The 25,697-nt window shown below is 44.4% G+C and overlaps 1 protein-coding gene across 1 annotated transcript in view; it reads right to left on the bottom strand.

Annotated features, from left to right (window-relative positions):
- LOC142203487 (V-type proton ATPase subunit S1-like) overlaps positions 1-25,697 on the bottom strand; it is a 64,237-nt gene that overhangs the window by 23,581 nt on the left and 14,959 nt on the right. Inside the window, exons 2-5 of the mRNA XM_075274273.1 lie at positions 9,894-10,017; positions 9,146-9,214; positions 5,331-5,524; positions 1,970-2,010 (exon numbers count right to left, since the gene is read on the bottom strand). Coding sequence (XP_075130374.1) covers positions 1,970-2,010; positions 5,331-5,524; positions 9,146-9,214; positions 9,894-10,017 — 428 coding nt within the window. The remainder of the gene's footprint in view (positions 1-1,969; positions 2,011-5,330; positions 5,525-9,145; positions 9,215-9,893; positions 10,018-25,697) is intronic.

Genomic DNA, 25,697 nt, shown 5'->3' with positions numbered 1-25,697 from the left:
TGGAGAGCTGCACCCAGAAGTTCTGGTATGAACATAGTTTAGGTTTTGAGGTTCTAGGTGCTAGGCCTACACCCTGATAGTAAGGGACACTGTACTGTGTAGTTAGTGGTCAGACAACCAAGATATTTTTTTTATTGTTGGAGCTGTTTTGTAAAACCTATGTTATATTTCTGCATGCTGCGTTTGGAGAAATAAAGCTACTCAGGCCAGTTTTGAACCTGAAGTGCCTGTGTGAAACTAAAGTTCTTGATGTGCCAACCATCTTAGACTGGAGATAGCAATCATGTAACCATGTAAGGGAGCCTGCACACGGAGTTTTATACGTAAAACTCGTTCAGAATGAGTGCGTAAAAAACAGATCCCATTGATTTCTATGGGTGCCGGCATACGTGTGCTACCCATTGAAATCAATGGGAGGCTTTTTTCCCTATTGATTTCATTGTGATATGCACGTATCACATTAAAAGCAATAGGGAAAAAAGCCTCCCATTGATTTCAATAGGAAGAGCACGTATGCCAGCACCCATAGAAATCAATGGGATTTGGCTTTTATACGCTCATACTGAACAAGTTTTACGTTCAGAATGAGCGGAGCATAACTCCGTGTGTAGGCTCCCTAAGATGGCAATTATGTAAACTATATATATATATATATATATATATATATATATATATATATATATATATATATATACACATGTCAGAAGGTTTTAGCCAGGAGTTGAAGAAATATAAAATAAGAACAAAATGAAGTGAATAAAAAAAGAGAAGTCTAAAGTAAATCAATATTTGGTATGACCACTCTTTGGAGGAGGAATCCTAGAAGTGATGATACAACATCATCCAGTCTGTCTTATGCCCACGAATGATTCGTGCGGTCATTGCGCAGCAAGCACACAGACCCCATTATAGTCTATGGGGTCCGTGCGCTTTAACTGCACAGCGCTTGCAGTTGTGCTTATAATCCGTCCAGGTGGTCCTCAAGCGGACTCCTTCCGGACGGAACACATAAGCTAGTGTGAACCACCCCTAAGACTGCATGAAAAACCAGAAGGATTCAAGCAAGACTACATCCACAAAACATCTGTGGTTAGTTCTCCATGATGTTTGTAAGAACCTCTCTTATGATTTCCTTCAAAAGTTTCAGCCCCACATTGCAGAAATGCAGCTTTTTTTTGTTGCAGATTGTATTGCAGTTTTTTGAGCTAAATTCAGGAGTATATTGGCAGATGGTAGAAGTGTAAGAACTATATATTTTCCATTCCTTTTGTAGCCACTCCTAGATTTGGCTCAAAAAACCACAAAAAATCTGCAACAAAAGAAGCTGCGTTTCCATCATGTGGGGCCTTAGCCTAAATGTGTACCTTATAGAATTGCTGCTGTTTTTAATGTAAAGGATGGTCACACCAAATAATGATTTGATTTAAATTTATCTTTCATTTATTCACTTAATTATATTAATTGACAGAGATAAATAATTAATACTTCTATTTCTGAAAGCATTCTTAATTTGTATAATCTTCCCTGTCTACCTAAAACATTTACATTTAAAAACTTCTCCACAGTCCTATATATATAATTTTGTTTGTCTGGTTACCGACAGATTTCCAGCTGTTTTCTAAGCAGTTTTTTGTCTGGGGTTCTGCTTGCCAATATAAGGCATTGCACTTAAAGGGATATTCCTGAATCACAGGATAACTGTAACGTAGGTGACCTATCACTGGGACCCCCACCATTATGAGAATGGGGCTCCTATGTGCCATATGCACCATGTTGCTCCATTCACCTATATGGGCTCTGCCATAGAGAAGCCCATAGAATTGAATGGAGACACAAAACCTGAAATCTTCTGCTGAATCTCAATCAAAAGATTCTTTATTTCACTCATTACTACAATTTTGCATCATTTTATTGGAAGGTTAATTTTAGGCAGATTTTTTGTTCTAATTCTATACTGGATTTGACTTACCATTTTCGGCAAAGACCATAGCAGCAGAATTTTTATCTGACCTGCAGAAAGAATAAATACAATTCTTATTTCATAAGTGATCATCAATGATCTGATACATTACTGATACATTCATCAATTACAAAATAATCTTAAACAATATATTCTTATGCTTTATTTATAAATGATAATATAAACGATTTACACATAATGAATAGACAAAAAGAATATACACTGTTTAAAAAAATAAAGGGAACACTTAAGCAACACAATGTAACTCGAAGCAACACTGATTGACAATCAATTTCACAAGCTGTTGTGCAAATGAAATAGACAACAGATGGAAATTATTGGCAATTATCGAGAGTTCTGCAGGTGGGGTCCACAGACCACATCTCACTACCAATACTTTCTGGCTGATGTTTTGGTCACTTTTGAATGTTGGTTGTGCTTTCACACTCGTGGTAGCCTGAGACAGATTCTACAACCCACACAAGTGGCTCAAGTAGTACAGCTCATCCAGGATGGCACATCAATGCGATCTGTGGCAACAAGGTTTGCTGTGTCTGTCAGCGTAATGTCCAGAGGCTGGAAGGGCTACCAGGAGTCAGGCCAGTACACAGGAGATGTGGAGGGGGCCGTAGGAGGGCAACAACCCAGCAGCAGGACCGCTACCTACGCCTTTGTACAAGGAGGAACAGGAGGAGCACTGCCAGAGCCCTGCAAAATGACCTCCAGCAGGCGACAAATATGCATATGTCTGCACAAACTGTTAGAAAACGACTCCATGAGGATGGTATGAGGGCCCGACGTCCACAAATGGGGGTTGTGCTCACAGCCCAACACTGTGCAGGACGCTTGGCATTTGCCACAGAACACCAGGATTGGCAACATCGCCACTGGCGCCCTGTGCTCTTCACAGATGAAAGCAGGTTCGCACTGAGCACATGTGACAGAGGTGACAGAGTTTGGAGACACCGTGGAGAGCGATCTGCTGCCTGCAACATCCTTCAGCATGACCAGTTTGGCAGTGGGTCAGTAATGGTGTGGGATGGCATTTCTTTGGAGGGCCGCACAGCCCTCCATGTGCTCGCCAGAGGTAATTTGACTGCCATTAGGTGCCATTAGGTATTAGATGAGATCCTCAGACCCCTTGTGAGACCATATGTTGGTGCGGTTGGCCCTGGGCAGCGCCGCACCTCCCATGAGGCAATCTGAAGCGAGCGCCTCATGGCGGCATTTTTGCTAACCTAAGCCAGTCCAGGACAGGCTTAGCACGGAGCGGTGGTTTGGGGAGGCCACTGGAGCAGCGCTGCTCCAGCAGCCTCCCCTCACGCTCAGGCAGAGCGCAGGCAGTCTCCGGGCCTGCTCTCTGCCGGCGAACGGCGATAAGCCCCGCCCCCTTCGAGTCACCACGCCCCTCCGCTAAGCCACGCCCCCGCTCCACCCCCTCCCCCGGCGGGAGGGGGGCGGCTTTCTGTACTTCGCCTCGGGCGGCGAAAGGGGAAGGATCACCCCTGGCCCTGGGTTCCTCCTAATGCAGGACAATGCCAGACCTGGAGTGTGTCAGCAGTTCCTGCAAGATGACGGCATTGAAGCTGTGGACAGGCCTGTCTGTTCCCCAGACCTAAGTCCGATTGAGCACATCTGGGACATCATATTTTGCTCCATCCACCAATGTTACGTTGCACCACAGACTGTCCAGGAGTTGGCAAGTGCTTTAGTCCAGGTCAGGGATGAGATCCCTCAGGAGACCATCCGCAACCTCATCAGGAGCATGCCCAGGCATTGTAGGGAGGTCATACACACTACTGAGCCTCATTTTGACATGTTTTAAGGACATTACATCAAAGTTGGATCAACCTGTAGTGTGTTTTTCCACTTTAATTTTGGGGGTGACTCCAAATCCAGGCCTCCATTGGTTAATAAATTTAATTTCCATTGATGATTTTTGGGTGATTTTGTTGTCATCACATTCAACTTTGTACAGAAAAAAGTATTCAATGAGAATATTTCATTCATTCAGATCTAGGATGTGTTATTTGAGTGTTCCCTTTATTTTTTTTGAGCAGTGTATTTTCTGTAAGCACCAAATGCTAGTTACTGTACATTTATAGCAACTCTTTGACCAGGACAGACCCCTTTATGCTTATTAAATGTGTGAAGAGGTTCAGTCACCAAGTACAAAATCCTAAATGCTCTACATCATATGAATGACGCTGCACTCCTGATCAGTTTGCCATTTTTAGCTTTAAAATCTGTCTATCCATTCAAAAGATATGGCCCCTGGTAGGTTATATGTAAATTGGCTCTGACTCACCAAGTGGGTGGTAACCTTTTATTTTCTATGAGAAACACAAAGGATTAGTGCCAACTTTGGAAATAAGAGCTAATTTACATATAACTTCCCCGGGGCCTTATTGTTTAAACAGATAGACAGAATTTAATAATAAAATATCAAATTGATCAGGAGTGCAGCGGCGGTCACATGACGCACAGCATTCAGTATTTTCTACTGATGACAGACTGCATCAGTATAATGGTAAATACTGTATTTTCCAGAACACTATTCCTTTAGATGGTAATAAATATTTTTTTTTGTGTTTCTCTACACCTACAATATATGTCAAATACGAAGGGATACAACCAGGATAAATTTGTGGTCCATACCTTGGGCATATTATTTTTTTAACCACAACCTTTATATTAGTTATTAGAGATGAGCGAACAGTAAAATGTTTGAGATTCGATATTCGTTTCGAGTAGCCCCTCAATACTCGAATCGAATATCGAACCCTATTATAGTCTATGGGGGGAAATGCTCGTTTCAGGGGTAGGCAACATTCGATCAAATTATACTTACCAAGTCCACGAGTGAGGGTCGGGCTGGATCCTCCGAGAAGTCTTCTCTGTGCAGCGTCCCCGCGGCATCTTCCGGCTCTGGATTCACTCTGCCAGGCATCGGGCCTGGGCAGAGCCGACTGTGCATGCCCGCACTACAAGCGGACATGCGCAGTTGGCTCTGCCCAGGCCCGATGCTTGGCAGAGTGAATTGAGAGCCCGAAGACACCGCGGGGAAGCTGCACGGAGAAGACTTCTAAAGGTAGGAGAAGAACCAGCATTGATTGGCCGACTGTATAGCATTCGGCCAATCAATGCTGGTTCTGCATCGAACTTTGGTACTCGATCGAGTACGAGTATTTAGAATACCGTAATATTCGATCGAATACCTACTCGATCGAATACTACTTGCTCATCTCTATTAGTTATGTCTTTTATGTTATCATTATATTGAACCCCTTTGCATAGCATACATTTATACACAACAATCTCTTTTTCCCCAAAAAAATGACACTGAAATATTTTAGAATGTTTACCATACCTGGGTATAGACTGTAGTCTTATTAGAATCAAGTTTGGTTTATGGTTATCCACTTCCAAAGAGGATACATTAAAAATGTCACTATTGACTATGTTCCAGTCACCTTGCTGTTTTAGGTAACTTGGCAAGTTATTAATGGTCTTCATCTCTACCGAGGGCAAAATTAGGGAGGATGGTGATGACTCCAAAATGTCCTGTAATAGATGCAAAGAGTATATTACATCTCCTGCAAATGTATGATTACCCTACTGAAACTTCATATATCAGCACAGAAAGATTTATGTAGCACATGATAAACAGCAAAAGTATCGTACTATGGTCCAGGAATTATGCCTAGCAAATAATTTTATATAAAGGTCAGCTGTCAAACAAGGAAACAGCAAAGTGCAAGTGGTATGAATTATGCATGGCACACAAACATAATGGTGACAGGGAAAGACTGTTCGCAAATGAATTGTAAGCAGACTGGAACTCATTGCATAATCTCACAATATTGGTAATTACTTAAAGACACAGAATATAACTAGCAATTAAATATAGTTACCCAATAATAAGGTTCTAAAAAGAAAGCCCTGATGCAAACACAGTCACATGACAAGATTTACTGACAGTTCAAAGTACAGTATATGATGGTATATGGTATCTCAAGCACTCAGTTCAAAGCATATCCGGCTTAACTATACACTTATTTATGACACAAAAAGAAAATGCTGGGTGCTTAAATTTCTTAAACAATACAAAAAACACATTTATGATAAGGCCACACATTGCAGAAATGCAGTTTGTTTGTTGCAAATTTTGCTGCATTTCAGGCATTGATTGAGAAGAAGGGAAAAGTATGAGAGATTCCTGTATATGTCCCATTCATTTTGTAGCCATTCTTGGCTTTGGCTCAAAAAAAAAAAAAAAATGCAGCAAAATCTGCAACAAAAAATGTCTCTGCAACGTGGGGCCTTAGCCTTAATCTACTTAATAAATAAGCAGCCTTCACAATTGCCATAACGTAAATGTACATTGCAAGGAAGCTAGCCATAGTCAATAATAAATCCATACCTATTAGAGATGAGCGAACAGTGAAATGTTTGAAGTTCGATTTGAGTAGCTGCTCAATACTCGACTGTTCAATCGAACATCAAACCCCAGTATAGTCTATGGGGAATAAATACTCATTTAGGGGGAAACCACTATTCGACTCAGGAGAGTCACCAAGTCCACTATGACACCCCAGAAAATGATGCCAACACCCTGGAATGCAACTGGGACAGCAGGGGAAGCATGCCTGGGGGCATCTAACATGCCCAAGTCACTGTATTATGTCAGGATCTCTGTCAGCTTGCGATATGCGGGAGCTGACTTTTTCTCATAGGAATGTATTGACCAGCGTTGATTGGCTGAATGCTATACAGACTACAGCATTCGGCCAATCAACGCTGGTTCTGCCGAAGACTCGTCTGTGAGGAGGCATAGTCTAAGATAGGACCAGAATGGAGACTGCTTAGATTCCGCCTTCTCCGGCAGAACCAGCGTTGTACTCTGTATGGCATTCGGCCAACCAACGCTGATCAATGCATTCCTATGCCGAGATGTAGCAGTGCTGGCCGTGCGCTCAGCTCGGCTACACTGGAGATGCAGCCGAGCTGAGTGCACGGCCAGCACTGCTACACCAGAGCTGAAGCAGAGCTAAGTGTGTGCTGAACCCTGCTGCACACTCAGCTCTGCTGCATCAGAGATGCACTGAACCCTGCTGCACACTCAGCTCTGCTGCATCAGAGATGCGCTGAACCCTGCTGCACCCTCAGCTCTGCTGCATCAGAGATGAGTGTGCTCTGAACTCTTCTGCACACTCAGCTCTGCTGCAGCAGAGATGTAGCAGAGCTGAGTGTGTGCTGAACCCTGCTGCACACTCAGCTCTTCTGCATCTCAGTAGAGCTGAGTGTGCAGCAGGGTTCAGCGCACACTCAGCTCTGCTTCAGCTCTGGTGTAGCAGTGCTGAGCGCACGGCCAGCACTGCTACATCTCAGCATAAGAATGCATTGACCAGCATTGATTGGCTGAATGCCATACAGAGTATAGCATTCGGCCAATCAACGTTGGTTCTGCTGGAGAAGGCGGAGTCTAAGATCAGTCCACAGCAGTCTCCATTCTGGTCCGATCTTAGACTCCGCCTCCTTACAGATGAGCCTCCGGCAGAACCAGCGTTGATTGGCCGAATGACGTACTCTGTATGGCATTCGGCCAATCAACGCTGGTCAATGCCTTCCTATGGGAAAAAGTCAGCTCGCACATATCGCAAGCTGACAGGGATCCCAACCAGATAAAGCCCCAAAGAGCTGGGTGAGCAACATTCCCACCTAAATAAAGGTAATCCCTAGCTAACCCTGCCTGTACATCTGTCCCTGTCTCACAGTCACATAGCTCACAGTCTCATATGAACCTGATATTAAATCCACTATTCATATAAATTGAAGGTCACCTGAATTAGCCAGCCAATTACTTTTTCCGTTTTGTTTTTTTTTCCGATGTCTCCGTTGTCGTAGTTCCTGTCCCACCTCCCCTGCGCAGTTATTGGCTCAAAAAAAAAGCACCAGGGAAGGTGGGAGGAGAATTGAATTTTTAGTGAGTTTGCCACCTGGTGTTCGACTCGAAACGAACATCTCGAACAGCCTGATATCTGATCAAACATGTACTCGATCGAACGCTGTTCGCTCATCTCTAATACCTATAGCAACAACAAACACTGCCATTAACTCAACATATAAATCCTATAACTAACAGTATGTTCCCAACATAACACACTAACTATCACTTAAGTTACCTAGCATGCAATATATTTAAGCCATCATAGGACAGTCCATGAATTAATGGCTTTAAATGTCTTTAATAGCAGTATATTCAATAATGAGTGACAGTAAACCAGAATACAGCACTAAGAAAATGCCGTGTAACTATCCTCCACAGCTCAATACTGGGCTACATAGGAGCCTCTAGCAACATACCATTGTGGTAATGCACAAAGTGTGAATACTGTCAATAAGTGAGTGCCTGCTTCATAGTATTTGCCAAAGTCACTTTTAATATACTTGTAATAGCTCATCTGGATCCATATAACAGTTACACTTTGACCATAGTCAATGATACTCCATAAGTCATGCTGTAACTGTCACACAATCAGTATTACAGGTTACCGCAGCCAATAGACTAAAATTAAATAGGTTTTTGTTACTTTTATTTTAATTTTACATTTTTATGTTTTCCACTACTAAGTAGTAAAAGTTGTCACAATCTCACTTCAGAAGGGATGTGGTGTAGAAAGTGAAGTATCATGAAGACAGAAGTGTAAGACTCAAAGATGAGCCAAATTTATTAGACATTGCATAATGAGTTTGGTACAAATTGCAGCAAGCAGATTCCAGCAAAACTGACTTTAAGGTTGAGGACCAACATTGTGGAATCACTGCTTTTCTTTTTGCGCTTATACTTTTCCCTTTTGCTCAATCCACTCCTGGCTTTGGCTCAAAAAAAAATCCATTCTTGACACCAAAGTTAAGAATGGATAGAGCCACTACTAGGTTTGACTCAAATAATGCAGCAAAAACTAAACCAAAAAAAGCAGCCCTTCTGCAACGTGGGCTCTTAGCCTAAAAATTTATGTATAATAAGCAATATATTTTATATATATGAAAACATTAGACCCATTACACTTAAGTCTTATTGGTGTTTTTTATAAATTGAAGGAAATGGTACATGTCTTGGAAGGACTAAGCAGTTTGTCAGTCTCACCACTGTGAAACCATCAGGAGCTCCTATACTCTTACCTGAACATTATTCAGTGGATTTTCATTTCCATACACAGTGCTGTAGTATGTGAAGTCATCAATGCTCAGCTGAAAATAGGAGAAACACTTTAAACTCAGAAAACATAAATCAAGTGTATACAGTACAAATATATGTATTCAAATTGGTATCTTTCTACAAGTCAGTTGTATTGCATCTAGTATGTTCCTGTACACAACCAAAATTCTGTCACAGAGGAGAATATTTGCCCACAAAAAAACATTTTATAGGATCAACCATTTCAGCTTCATAAATGTGTCTAAAAATAGACATATGTTGTTCACACCATAAAAGAGGCTTCATCAATTTGGTAAGTGAGGGACACTATGTTCAGGCCCTGTAGGGGAGCTTCTATTTTGGTGTTGTTTAATTCTGTGAGTCGTTCACAGCCCACTGTGGCTTTACAATAGGCATTACAAATTTTATGAAAGTGGATACTCTGAGGCTGCGTTTCCATGATGAGACACAGTTATGACCTCTCATCAAGCCAGGCACTACCCTACTACACCCTGATGAGAGACAATAACCTTGTAACAGTTGTCTGAGTGGGTCTCTCCTCTTTTTTGGATGGCATTTTGCCTTAACTTTATTCCCAGGCTATGCTCTTAGGTTTCGTAAAAAAAAGCAGGCATTGATCTATCTTCCAAAAGATGGTACTGGAGCAAATTCCCTTTTTTCACTATGGTGAACTTATTTGCATATTGCTTTCATTTTATTAAAGTTACTTACAGTATCTTGGAGAAAAAGGACAAAGAGATTGACTTTCCTATCTTCCTGTTTCAATAACTGGTAAAATTCATGGCTCGAAGTAATATGCCCAGCATTTACAGTTGGCGCTGTTCCCAGTGCAGAACTGAAATAAGAAAATTCTTGTGTTAAATATTGATTAAAAAATAATTTCTGAAGTAGACCACTACATATTATTTTTCTATAATTCATGTATTTGTATGCTGTGCACAGGTTTGTACTGTGACTTGGTTGCAATATTTTGCAGTTTTGCAGCAAATATCCTTAGGACAAACCAACATTAGCTCATAATCTTTCTGGATTTAATATTGCCTACAATCCTGCTCATTGAAATCAGCGACTTTGATCCCACAGTTATACAGTCATGCGCTGTAGCCATCTCTTTACTAAGATGCATCCAATGAGACTATCAAAATGTTTTACAAAAACTACTAGGTCACTATAAAGCTCTTTAAACCCCTTTTGCAGTCACCACCACCACCACAATTCTGAATGAATCCTGTTCTGTTTTTAGCAAAGTATTTTACGGTTTTCCCTTGACAGAATACACTCACCGGCCACTTTATTAGGTACACCTGTCCAACTGCTCATTAACACTTAATTTCTAATCAGCCAATCACATGGCGGCAACTCAGTGCATTTAGGCATGTAGACATGGTCAAGACAATCTCCTGCAGTTCAAACCGAGCATCAGTATGGGGAAGAAAGGTGATTTGAGTGCCTTTGAACGTGGCATGGTTGTTGGTGCCAGAAGGGCTGGTCTGAGTATTTCAGAAACTGCTGATCTACTGGGATTTTCACGCACAACCATCTCTAGGGTTTACAGAGAATGGTCCGAAAAAGAAAAAAACATCCAGTGAGCGGCAGTTCTGTGGGCGGAAATGCGTTGTTGATGCCAGAGGTCAGAGGAGAATGGCCAGACTGGTTCGAGCTGATAGAAAGGCAACAGTGACTCAAATAGCCACCCGTTACAACCAAGGTAGCCAGAAGAGCATCTCTGAACGCACAGTACGTCGAACTTTGAGGCAGATGGGCTACAGCAGCAGAAGACCACACCGGGTGCCACTCCTTTCAGCTAAGAACAGGAAACTGAGGCTACAATTTGCACAAGCTCATCAAAATTGGACAATTGAAGATTGGAAAAACGTTGCCTGGTCTGATGAGTCTCAATTTCTGCTGCGACATTCGGATGGTAGGGTCAAAATTTGGCGTCAACAACATGAAAGCATGGATTCATCCTGCCTTGTATCAACGGTTCAGGCTGGTGGTGGTGGTGTCATGGTGTGGGGAATATTTTCTTGGCACTCTTTGGGCCCCTTGGTACCAATTGAGCATCGTTGCAATGCCAAAGCCTACCTGAGTATTGTTGCTGACCATGTCCATCCCTTTATGACCACAACGTACCCAACATCTGATGGCTACTTTCAGCAGGATAATGCGCCATGTCATAAAGCTGGAATCATCTCAGACTGGTTTCTTGAACATGACAATGAGTTCACTGTACTCCAATGGCCTCCACAGTCACCAGATCTCAATCCAATAGAGCATCTTTGGGATGTGGTGGAACGGGAGATTCGCATCATGGATGTGCAGCCGACAAATCTGCGGCAACTGTGTGATGCCATCATGTCAATATGGACCAAAATCACTGAGGAATGCTTCCAGCACCTTGTTGAATCTATGCCACGAAGAATTGAAGCAGTTCTGAAGGCAAAAGGGGGTCCAACCTGTTACTAGCATGGTGTACCTAATAAAGTGGCCGGTGAGTGTATATCCATTGAATCTGCTCTTACAACTGCTTAAACAGCTCTAATTCTGGAGCCACAATGGCTAGAGTCATGATATTTAAGTTACACCCATGATCTGGCTTTAAAATAAGACCAAGATCATGTTCGTAGCCCACTTAAAAGTTGAGATATCACTGGTTAAAACAGTTCTGCATATACTATCAGCTTCACTTCAACCAGTTTGCAGGAGACAGTGTACGGGGAGAAGAGAATGATTTATTTCATATTTCACTCTCATTTCATATAACAACAAGGAAGAGGAGAACCATTGACTTCTGTTCATGATATCACGCCCAATTATCAATCTGAAAGGACATCTGCCATTTGCCCTCTTATATGCCGCAGTCAATGCTGACTGCAGCATCTAGGTGATTTTACAAATAAAAAGTAAAAATAGACTTTTTTGTCATTGTCTATGAAAAAAAGAATGAAAAAAATATATGAAGCACACAATTGTTATTACTAGATCTGTAACAACTCCTAGAATAAAATTAGTACCATATATATTGTGATTCAGATGGCACACTTTTTTTGCTTATATCTTCACCCTGTGACACTGTCCAGGGATTACTCTTCGTGCAGCCACATACTTCTGCCCGGATCATTTAATTTGAACTTGTCATTCCATGTGGTCGAGCTACATATATTTGTGTTTTTTCTATAAAACTAATCAGGAGGGGATCATAAAATAGTGGGGTCTACCAAGAGGAGGACAAAGAGGAGTGGATTGTCCCTATTGAAGGATGCAGGCATTTGGAGATGGTGGCAGTAGTGAAAAGTCCAGTTTAAACTACCATATGTGAAACTTATGATTACACTGCAAAGTTTACAACACCATCTTTTGTCTTTGTGGGCTCAGGTTGCCCTAGTCTAACACTAAGCATAGGACAATCAGTCATTGTTCTGCCAGTGTCTTTCAAGTGGATTCTGCAAACGTCACTGTGTAGACTTAAATTGACTGAAAAGTACAATAGGTTTTTTAAAACCACATTAGAAGTTTAGTTTGATAACTGTATTTTGTCACAGCTAGGAAGGGTAATTCATTTCTGGCTTGAATATCAGTTTTGCAGCAGAACATTTACTTCTGCAGTTTTAGCAAATAAAGGTCAGTGCTCATGATACAAAAGGTTATGTGGAATGATGGTACAGCTATTATTTTAGTTGTGGGTGCTGAGCTGCTTTATAATATAAAGTACTGTAAAAATCTATATGCTGAAATACACAGTTTGTCTGAGAAAAAAAGTTAAAACGTTAATGCATTACTTATTTTAAAGGGTTTCTCTCTTTTGGACAAAGACTTATCCTTAAAAGCCTTCCTGAACAATAAGCTGATCACGTGCCTTTGCTGGAACCAGCAACCAACTTCTAACTGAAGGGTTACCTGGCAGTAAGTGTTCAATTTTCCTGATGCTCCCCTACAGGGAAGAGTATTCAGCACAGTGTCCATTCAAATGGGCCACAGGGCCCAGGACATTATAGGGTCCGGCGGGCCCCTGATGTTTTTTTGTTTTTTTTTAATAGGCCATTACCTGCTCAAGTAACCCTGGCACGTGAGTAGGCCTGACTCACGTGATGTCTGGTCCAACATTGAAGATGGCCAAAAGCAGCAGGGAGTGCACCAGAGCCAGGGAGAGGTAATTAGCATTGTTTTTATGTTTGTATCGTCCCCTGGGTCTCTAATCATTATACTTTGGGAAAGACCCCAGAGTATAATAATTGTTCATGGATGCTCCACAATTGGGCATAACACTGTGCAGGGGCCACTATGGGGGATAACACTGTGTGCAGGGGCCACTATGGGGAATAATACTGTGTGCAGGAGCCACTATGGGGCATATTAGTGTCTGCAGGGGCCACTATGGGGCATAATAGTGTGTGCAGGGGCCACTATGGCACTTAATAGTATGTGTAGGGGCCATTATGATGCAAAATAGTGTGTGCAAGAATGCGGTTTGGGGGGGAGATTGGGGGGGGAACCATGTCAAATGTTTGCCTTTGGGCCCAGCCATTCCTAGTTATGTCACTGGTTATGTGTGAGGTTGCAATAATATCTGCATTCTTCTGGTCTGTCATAGGGCCAACAAAATGGATTAACAATAAAGATCTGGATCTGAAAAGAATATTGACTACATACCTCCCAACCGTCCCGATTTCCGCGGGACAGTCACGATTTGGGTGACATGTCCCGCGGTCCCGGTTAGAGGGAGGCAGATCTGAGTTGAACACATATGCGGCTGAAGCAAGGAGCTGACACAGGTCAGCTCCTTGCTTCCCGCTGCCCGCCTCTCTCCCTGACACATGCGGCTGAAGCTGCTCGCGTGCTCGCTTCGCCGCTGCGTGTCTCTCTCGCTGACACATGAGGCTGAAGCAAGGATCTGACCTGTGTCAGCTCCTCGCTTCGCCGCTGCTGCCGGCTCCTGGCTTGTAGACGCGATGTACAAGCCAGGAGCCGGCGGCAGCGGCGAAGCGAGGAGCTGACACAGGTCAGCTCCTCGCTTCAGCCGCATGTGTCTGCGAGAGAGATGCGAAGCGAGCACGCGAGCAGCTTCAGCCGCATGTGTCAGCGAGAGAGGCGGGCAGAGAGCGGCGAGGGAGCGGAGGAGAAGGCAAGTTTAATGTGGAGATGGAACGTGAATCTGGGGGCAGATGAAGGAGAGGACGGCATGACACTGGGGGCAGAGATGGAGAGGACGGCATGACACTGGGGGCAGAGATGTGGGGACATGAATCTGGGGGCAGAGATGGAGAGGACATGAATCTGGGGGAAGAGATGGGGGACATGAATCTGGGGGCAGAGATGTGTGACATGAATCTGGGAGCAGAGATGGAGGGACATGAATCTGGGGGCAGAGATGTGGGGACATGAATCTGGGGGCAGATATGGAGGGACATGAATCTGGGGGCAGAGATGGAGTGGACATGAAACTGGGGGCAGAGATGTGGGGACATGAATCTGGGGGCAGAGATGGAGTGGACATGAATCTGGGGGCAGAGATGTGGGGACATGAATCTGGGGGCAGAGATGGGGGACATGAATCTGGGGGCAGAGATGTGGGGACATGAATCTGGGGGCAGAGATGGAGAGGACATGAATCTGGGGGCAGAGATGTGGGGACATGAATCTGGGGGCAGAGATGGAGAGGACATGAATCTGGGGGCAGAGATGGAGGGACATGAATCTGGGGGAAGAGATGGGGGGACATGAATCTGGGGGCAGAGATGTGTTACATGAATCTGGGAGCAGAGATGGAGGGACATGAATCTGGGGGCAGAGATGTGGGGACATGAATCTGGGGGCAGAGATGGAGTGGACATGAATCTGGGGGCAGAGATGTGGGGACATGAATCTGGGGGCAGAGATGTGGGGACATGAATCTGGGGGCAGAGATGGAGGGACATGAATCTGGGGGCAGAGATGGAAGAGGGACATGAAACTGGGGGCAGATGAAGGGTGTATATGAAACTGGGGGAGAGATAGAGGGGGGACATATAATTTAAGGGTGACTGTAGGAGGATTATACTGTGTGCGGGCACATGAAAAATTAACGAGTGGGCGGGGTCAACACAAAAGTGGGCGGGGCTAAATTTGACACGGCGCGCTATGCGCGCCGCACATTTTGTCCCTCTTTCAGTTCTTCAAAAGTTGGGAGGTATGTGACTATATCTTTATATATTTCCATTGTTTTCAAAGTTACAGCACTTGATGAAAAAGTCATGTTTGCAGGACTTTTTTCATCCAACATTGTAGACAGACTTGACTCTAACCAGATTAACTGTTAATGCAGAAGTAAATGTAGCCATATGCGTTTCGATTGCAGGTTCAAGCCGTCAAAAAAGGGCTAGTAAGGGGCCACATGGTGGCTCAGTGGTTAGCACTGCAGCCTTGCAGCGCTGGGTCCTGGTGTTCAAATCCCACCAAGGGCAAAAAACCATGTGCAAGGAGTTTGTATGTTCTCCCCGTGTTTGCATGGATGTCCATCCCATATTCCAAAAAAGACATACTGATAGGGAAAAATGTACATTGTGAGCTCTACGTGGGGCTCACAATGTACGTTAAAAAAAAAAAAAAAAGGCTAGTACACTAATTTTAAAAAAAAAGTTTTAAAAAATATACTAAAAACTAAAAGTTCAAATCACCCCCTCCCTTTCACTAGATTTGAAAGAAAAGTAAATAAACAAATATATATATATATATATATATATATATATATAAACAAATAAACAAATATATATATTCATATGTATCTGTGTGTGTGTACATATATATATATATATATATATATATATATATATATATATATAAACACACATGGATGTATAATTTATTTATGTTTGTGTAAATATATATATATATATATATATATATATATATATATACACACACACAGTATATACACATCTCAGTATTGGCACACCCATATCCTATTATATACATAGCTCTCAGTATGCCGTTCGCATACATCTCTGTATACATACACACATCTTAGTATATGCACATCTCTCAGTATACACACATGTCAATGTATAAACATCTCACAGTACATATACTGTAGATCTCTCTGTATATACACACCTTTGTTATAAAACATTTACCCCCCCCCCCCCCCCCCCCCCCCCCCCGCCCAGAATATAAGTGCCCTGTAGGCATTCCTCCCTGTTCATGCACCTAAATGATACTGTGATAGCATACTTAATAAAAGTAATGTTATCTCTATGAGGTGGCTTTGAAGTAGGGAAGCCTAAAGCATATTGGATATGTTCCTGATACTGTAAATAATTTCTGTAACTACACAGCATGCTCTCCCACCTTGTCAAACAATGCGCTTGTTTCTGTGGAGACAACTTGTCTTTAAATCAATAAGATTTCTGATGTCCGGCCAATTTTTGTCATCAAATGTGTATTTAGAATAGTTATCCCTAGGAAGTAAAATGTGATCACTGACATTCCTACTGGTAACACATTTCAGGCAATAATTCCCTTTAATCTAAACTGCATTCATGAGAGCATTTACAGTATATATCAGATATATCTGTCCACCACCTCACTCTGACAATTCTGTAACGTTTAATAGCATTTGTTGAGCAAGTCTTTGTGCAGTCACCTCCAGCAGCTCCTCCTGCCACAACTGGCCCTGACAGTGATCTATGGCTTGTGTACATGTTACACACCTCCGCCCCTTCTGCTGACATGTAAATGGTGACTAGAGCCGGAATATACTGACTAGACAGAGTTCCTCTGTTTACAGTATGCATTGTCTGTGTTCACTGCACACACAACTTATTTATGGAGAAACATAATACAAAGGGGTTTTCTGCTAGGAGGTTGTGACAGTAGCTTGTCTTGTGCGTAAGCAGTATAAGCATACACAGTACAACAAAGCAACCAAGGCCACAACACAGCCTATTAGAATTTATTTCATTATCAATGTGAATGCCCCAAATAATAACATGATATAGAGCCACAAACGTCTAGATCACAGTGCACGTGAAATACACAAGGGTTAATGCAAAAGCCTAGGCACATAATGAATTTAGGATTTCAGGATCATTAATCATTGGTTTAATAAAATTGTAATGAATAAATGTACTTTAACTAATAAAAGTGAATTAATGATGAATCAAAGTAATGAATAACATTGTGACATCGCACATGACCACATGAGAAATTCTTTGGGTCAAAGGTGAAACGTAGGTGAAAAGCTGACATACACCTATGACTATGATAGAAGACTGCAACCGCATATCTCCTTACCTGCCAGATACAGGTAAAGAAAGAAACATCACTGCCAGACACCTAGGGCACATTTAATCTTACGGATTAAGGATCAAGCATAACATAACCAGACATATAATTGTGTTTTTTTTCCTTTCGGCTGAAGCCCCATATTGTGAAAATACAGCATCTTTGCTACTACAGAAATGCGACAGCAAAAAAATTAGAATTCTGCCTAACCCCACACATTGCAGAAAAAAAATCTGCAGCAGAAAAGCTGCATTTCCCTACATGGAGCAGCAGAAAAGCTGCATTGTGCTGCGTTTCGCTATATGGAGACTTAGCCACAAGCAGAAATCTGGGGACAATGGCTGTCCACACACATCAGATATAGATGTCTGCAAATTTCATCCACACTGATCTATTGTCTGTGAGAAGGTGACAGGAAGATTGATGAAGTACCACTATATCAGCCCCAGGTTTCTGATCTACACATCAAAGGTTTGAAGGGGTGTAATCATTTATTTTACAACAGTGAATACGCCATAGACATAATGCAAAAAAGTGGGTTTGAATAAAGAGCTAACTAGATCAAATAACGTTGATGTTTCGGTCATGTGACCTTCATCAGAGACAATCTAGTGCAGGGTAATGTTAGGAGAGATGTCATGGCGCCATGACACCTCTCCTAACCTTCCAAAAAGGAGCTTCTAATGTCCATTGACTGTATCTCCATTGAAGTGAATCAATATAAGATCAAACATAGCCAACAGGCATAAGTGATACTGTTTTTTAACAAGGCATGTACAATCTTTTAAAATGTCATAATTTTATGTTTATTAAGACATATAATATATCATCAATATATCATATCATTTACGACTGCTCTTTGGAAAAATAGATGATCTTAGTTGTCACAGAACTGTGCACATAACACCTATGGTAATAACTTATGGATGACACACTAAATAAATGACAAAGGTTGCAATGAGTGTCAGACTTGGGGGCTTAGGACACATTCTCCAGTAGTAGCTTGCAGCCTAGCTCTTCCATATGAAGGTTTCTCTCTTGGGATCCAGTCTGTAGTCTGCTGTCTGGCTCTTGACTTGAACTAAGATCTTACATCTAAGTACCAGGAATATGTGCTCACACAGCAGCAGACTCAGGCAACAACATGACTCTGCTAGATGATCCATGATTGGGGCCCCTGCAGTGTGATTGAGTAGATGGGGCCTAGCCAGGACACATTGGTGGGCCCTATGCAAAGATTTCATAAGTGAACCCCCAATCATCACCACCTAGAAATACCTGATCTGCACAAATTATAATGCTCCCTCAATGGCCCCTACACAGTATAACACCCCTTAGTGGCTCTCATACAGTATAATGTCTCCCTAGTGGCCCCATACAATATGCCCCTTATAATGCAATAGAAACCCTGAAAGTGAAATCCTGCAGAACCTTCTACGCCATCAGAAGACAACTGTACCACCTCAAACCACCAGTGAGGGTCTGGCTGAAGATATTTGATGCAGTCATCTCCCCGATCCTTCTCTATGGCAGTGAGGTTTGGGGCCCAGCCACCTGCCCAGACCAGTCAAAGTGGGATTCCAGCCCAACAGAGAACTTCCACCTGGAGTTCTGCAAATACCTGCTCCATGTCCATCGCAACACCTCCAACATGGCCTGCAGGGCAGAGCTAGGCAGACTCCCCCTATGGCTCACCATACAGAAGAGGGCGCTAGCTTTCCAGGCACACATCCAGGGGAACAAGCCCGACTCCTACCACTACCAAGCATGGCTAAGCCACCTGAGCAAACCAGACACCCCCCAACCAAACAACAGCCAACCACCAAACCAAAAACACCAACAGATGATAACCAAGGCCAAAATAAAGGCGACCACAGAGGCAAACAGAGATCGGTACATTGAAGAATGGAGAAACGAAATAAATAACTCCAAGAAACTCACCGTGTACCAATCCCTACAAAGGGACTACACCGTGGCCACCTACCTGGAGAGAATACGCCACCCCAAACACAGACAGACCCTGAGCCGGTATAGACTGAGCGCCCACAACCTGGAGATGGAGATGGAGCGACACAGGCAGACGTACAAGCCGCGGGAGAACAGACTGTGCCAGCACTGTGACCAGGGGGCCCTAGAAGACGAGACCCACTTCCTGCTACACTGCACCAAATACTCAGCAATGAGGGCTGTCTACTACCAAAGACTCTCTGCCCACATCCCAGACTTCATATCTGCAGACGAGAAGAGGAAACTCTACATCCTACTGGGAGAAGAAGAGTCCACTGTGGAGATCGCTGCCCAATATGTGTTCAGCTGTCACCAAACAAGAGGAAGATGAGACTCCATGGACTGTTACACCCCAATCCACCGACCCCACCCCACCTCCCCATATAGCAGTCACCAACTAAGAGGAAGATGAGACTCCACAGACTGTTATACCCCAAACCACCCACCCCACCCCACCTCCCCATATAGCAGTCACCAACTAAGAAGAAGATGAGACTCCATGGACTGTTATACCCCAAACCACCCACCCCCCATACCCATCCGAATCCAACTCCCCCCCCCCCCCACACTTTACTAGCTTTGGCAATGCCAAATATCTATTCGGACGTGCCAATAAAGCTTGTCTGATTTGATTTGATTTGACAATGTCCCCGTCCAGGTTGCCCCCCACAGATTCATGTCCCCCTCCCAGATGCCACCACAAATTCATGTACCCCCACCCCCCTGGCTACCCCCACCGTATCCCCCCCCCCAGTTACCCTCACTGTGTCATGCCTCCCTCAGGTTGCCCCCACAGAATCAAGTCCCCACACACTGACATGTCTCACTTAGGTTTCCCCCACAGTATCATGTCCTCACCCCAAGTTGTCAGCATAGTATCATGTTCCCCTACCCTCCAGGTTGCCTCTATAGTGTCATGCCCATATCCCCACGTATCATGTCCTCACTGCAGATTACCCCCATAGTATCATGTCCCCCCACACTGACAAGCCCCCTCAGGTTTCCCTTACAGGTTGGCCCTACAGTATCATGTGCTCACCCCAAGTTGCCCCACAATATCATGTCTCCCAACCTCCCAGGTTGCCCCACTGGTGCCCCAACAGTGTCATGCCCTGCCCTCCCAGGTTGCCTCTACGGTTTCAAGACGCACACCCACAAAGTTGACTCCACAGTTTTGTTTCTCCCACTGTATATATCATAGAAAAACCCAAGCCTTAATACTCACCTTTTGTGGTTCCCCCCGTTCACTCCTTTCTGGTCCCGGAGTCTTTAAGGAGTAACAGACATGATATAAGTGACATCACTAGTTCTCCCCTCCTGCTCCCAGGACACCAGATGCAAAGACAGCGACCGGGTGGTGAAGCATGGAGCACATGGCTCCCTACTTCATCACTGGCATCATCTCATCGGCGTCCAGAGAACGCCAATGAGTTGAGGTAGCTTAGACCCACTGCCCTGGACAGCAGGACAGCAAATGTAGGACTGTCCAATGTCCAAAGGTAGCCTCTGCTACCATAGGGCCCAGTGCAAGTGCACCATTGGCCCTATGGTTAAAGTAGCCCTGGGCCTGGCACACAAGGATACTTGTTGGTCTGACTCTGCACCTAGGCGTTATCTCAGCCACACAGTTAGTTTATAAAAAATAAACAGCATAATTTCTGCAATAATCTACCCAGTACATTATGAAGAGCATAGCCTGGCCGAGATACTATATGATTAGTATCTGAATAGAGTACAATGAATGTCCTTGTTCCATGCCAGAGTGAGGCGGGGATTCACCTGTTCATCCGTGAATCAGACTGTGCTTGAATGTACTGTAGAAATATTGTCTTTTTATTATTTTCAATAGAAACTTTCCTTTAAAAACAAATAATTTTATCTACTGCACCATCATTTTATTGTTAATTATTCACAGCTCACGGAGTAGCTTAATATAGACTAAAAAGCCAATTGGCTCTGCACTTATCCATGTAAAGGTGGCAAATATACAGTAGTTACACAATGTTCCCAGCAACTCAAATTGTCACATTCATAAGGCTTTTTTTTTCCTAATGATCAGCAACAAAGTGAAAACCTGCCGACTGTGCCAAGGATACAAAAATGCATTCCTAATGTGATTACATTGCATCACATAATTACAGTCATTGTCTTCAATCCTCAAGGTAATACTAGAAATCAGTCCTCAGTATTCATATGTACCATTCCCACTATATTGTATTTCAATATGGACATATTGCAGAAATAAAATACAGTGCCATACAATACACAAGAGAATCCTTTTCAGATATGTATGTTTAGATTATATGTCCATTGTTAAGGTAAAGGTTAAAAGGTAATAACGGTTTTAATGCACAAAAAGGCTTCGCCTAAACAAATCTGATAGTAATAAAACCAAGAACAGAGTAAAACAAATGTAACATAGACTATAATTGTTGTGGCTGAGCGACTGAGCTAATAGCATGTGAAAGAAATTGTTGCATCACAGAGGCACCAGACGTGATGCTGGCAGAATAAAGAAGTCTATGTTTGGAATTAGTAAAGTGATAGACCATTAATATTAGATTGTTGGGGGCCAATTCCCCCCACCAATCAGCTGCTTCTTTGAAGTGAACTGGGAAATTGTAGTACCACTATAGCCAGGGCCGCCGATAGGCCAGTACTACTGCTACTGGCGTCAGGGGCCCGGCCAAATTTAAAAATGGGGGGGGGGGCCCGGTTTTGGCCCGCCACCGTGTGCTGGCCCCCTTGCGCCCGCAGCAGTCATTCTATGTCTGCTGTTTCAACTCAGATCTGCGTCCAGAGGACGCAGATCTGAGTTGCAGACATACGCGGCTGAAGCAAGGAGCTGACCTGTGTCAGCTCCTCTCTTCGTTGCTGCCGCCTCTCTCGCTGACACATATGCGGCTGAAGCGAGGAGCTGACACAGCTCCTCGCTTCAGCCGCATATGTGTCAGCGAGACCGGCGGCAGCAGCGAAGAGAGGAGCTGACACAGGTCAGCTCCTCGCTTCAGCCGCATATGTGTCAGCGAGACCGGCGGCAGCAGCGAAGAGAGGAGCTGACACAGGTCAGCTCCTCGCTTCAGCCGCATATGTGTCAGCGAGACCGGCGGCAGCAGCGAAGAGAGGAGCTGACACAGGTCAGCTCCTCGCTTCAGCACTGCCGCCGGCTACCCGGCAGTGTAGACGCGATGTGATGACGTCACATCGCGTCTACAACTGTGCGAAGTAAGGGAGAGAGGCGCCGAGAGAGCAGCGGGGGAACGAAGGAGAAGGTAAGTCTAATGTGGAACGTGAAACTGGGGGCAGATGAAGGAGAGGACAGCATGACACTGGGGGCAGAGATGGAGGGACATGAATCTGGGGGCAGAGATGGGGGGCATGAATCTCGGGGCAGAGATGGGGGGCATGAATCTGGGGGCAGAGCTGTGGAGACATGAATCTGGGGCAGAGATGGGGGCACATGAATCTGGGGGCAGAGATGGGGGACATGAATCTGGGGGCAGAGCTGTGGAGACATGAATCTGGGGGCAGAGATGGAGGGGACATGAATCTGGGGGCAGAGATGGGGGGACATGAATCTGGGGGCAGAGATGGGGGGCACATGAATCTGGGGGCAGAGATGGGGGACATGAATCTGGGGGCAGAGCTGTGGGGACATGAATCTGGGGGCAGAGCTGTGGAGACATGAATCTGGGGGCAGAGATGGAGGGGACATGAATCTGGGGGCAGAGATGGGGGGACATGAATCTGGGGGCAGAGATGGGGGCATGAATCTGGGGGCAGAGCTGTGGAGACATGAATCTGGGGGCAGAGATGGGGGACATGAATCTGGGGGCAGAGATGTGGGGACATGAATCTGGGGGAAGAGATGGGGGACATGAATCTGGGGGCAGAGATGGAGGGGACATGAATCTGGGGGCAGAGATGGGGGACATGAATCTGGGGGCAGAGATGGGGGGACATGAATCTGGGGGCAGAGATGGAGGGACATAAATCTGGGGGCAGAGATGGAGGGGACATGAATCTGAGGGCAGAGTTGGGGGGACATGAATCTGGGGGCAGAGATGGGGGGACATGAATCTGGGGGCAGAGATGGAGGGGACATGAATCTAGGGGCAGAGTTGGGGGGACATGAATCTGGGGGCAGAGATGGGGGGACATGAATCTGGGGGCAGAGATGGGGGGACATGAATCTGGGGGCAGAGATGGGGACATGAATCTGGGGGCAGAGATGGGGGGGACATGAATCTGGGGGCAGAGATGGGGGGACATGAATCTGGGGGCAGAGTTGAAGGGTGTATATGAAGCTGGGGGAGAGACGGAGGGGGGACATATAGTTTACAGGTGACTGTAGGAGGATTATACTGTGTGCGGGCACATGAAAAATTAATGAGTTGTCGGAGTCAACATAACAGTGGGTCTGGCTAAATTTCCCACGGCGCGCAAAGCACATTTTGTCCCTCTTTTGGTTCTTCAAAAGTTGGGAGATATGGGTACTGGGGGCAATGGAAAGATGTTAGAGGGTGGACGGGGGGGGGAGGGGGATTGTTGGGACATCGGGTGTGCGGCACTGCGGAGAGGAAGCTGGGGCAATAATATATAATATATAAGTTTTTAGCTGGAGAACTACAAAGCACACAATCCCTCCAAAGGTATGTGTGCTTTGTATTAATAATGATGTAGGCTGCTATGTTACTAGCATAGCAGCCTGTTTGGGGGTGGGACTTTCACTTTAAAGGAGTGTTCACATTGCGTTTTTGGCCTCCCTTGCCGGGATACATTGGTAACCAGTCACAATCAGCTCCCCACTTATCCCTGCACGGAGAACTGCAGGCCCCCCTTTTTTTTTCATGGCCAGTTCTTCATGCAGGGATAAGTTGACAGCTGATTCTGACTGGTTACCAACGGATCCTGGCAAGGAAGGCCAAAAACGCAATGTGAAAAAGCCCTGAGGATTTATTAGGAGGGCTCTTATAAATGGTGTTGGCTCTCTACACATAGTAGATTTTACCTGCAAATAGAATCTGATTAAGCCTTGTAATGCTGCTAAATAAAGGGAAATGTGATACAGAATTGGTATGTCGCAAAATAAGGTCGTTTTAAAATGGCGGGGGGGGGGGGGGCAGACACTTAGGCTGTATGGGGCCCCAAAATTCCTGATGGCGGCCCTGACTATAGCCACTAAGAACTGTGACACATTTTGCAAGACTGACCTCATTAAACAGCTGATAGGTGGGGGTGCCGAGAGTTGGACACCCACCAATCTAATATGGATGACCTATCCTGAGGGTAGGTGAACAATTTTATTTGGCTTGAAAAACCCTTTAATGCCATAGGGCAGTCATTTTCAACCAGGGTGCCATGGAGATCAGCCAGGGGTGCTGACACAATCTGGAGGGGGAAATGGCCGCATGTCCTCTTTCATCTACATCGACATAGTTGAATCAGCTAGTAATTGTCTGGTGCAGACCTGCTGTATAGAGTTATAGACAGTAGCAGTAGAGCTCTGGGGAAACAAGGATGCGTGTTACTTTTTTTATAGTTATATGTAACAGCTACAGTGTGGGGACCACTGAAGAGCATTACTACTTGCCTAGGGGACACTAGAGAGCATTACTACTTGCCTGAGGACCACTGAAGAGCATTACTACTTGCCTAGAGGACACTAGAGAACATTACTACTTGCCTGAGGGCCAATGAAGAGCATTACTACTTGCCTTAGTACCACTGTGGAACAATACTGTTTGCCTGGTGCCGCTGGGAAGCATTAATAAATGTCTATGAGCTACAGGAGAGCATTATTAGGTGTCTGAGGGCCATTATAGAACATTATAAAGTGTTAGGGGGGGGGGTCACTGGGGAATGCTATTATGTGTCTGGAGTCACTGGCGAGTGTCGTTAGGTTTCTGGGGCCACTACTAGAGCATTATTAGGTGTCTTAGGGCCTACTAATTAACAGATGTTTGGAAACCACTGGGGGCCATTTGGTAGCATTACTAGATGTTTGGGAATCAACGGGGAGCATTAATAAGTGTCTGGGGCCATTAAGAAGAATTACTAATTGTCTGGGGGGTCACTGGGTAGGTTATTAGGTAATTAGGTGTCTGTGAACTGTGGCGAATCGCTCAGGTAGATGCTTGTAGCAGGCAGGAAACAGGGACACAGACTGGATTGCACACAAATTTAGGCTTTATTCACTTGTTGCATACACTGCCTTTGCAGAGGCACAGAATAAACAAAACAAAACCC

This window comes from Leptodactylus fuscus, chromosome 5, assembly GCF_031893055.1.
Source record: "Leptodactylus fuscus isolate aLepFus1 chromosome 5, aLepFus1.hap2, whole genome shotgun sequence".
NCBI lineage: Eukaryota > Metazoa > Chordata > Amphibia > Anura > Leptodactylidae > Leptodactylus > Leptodactylus fuscus.
Note: the sequence above shows the minus strand (reverse complement) of the source record. Positions and strands in the feature narration are given on the sequence as shown.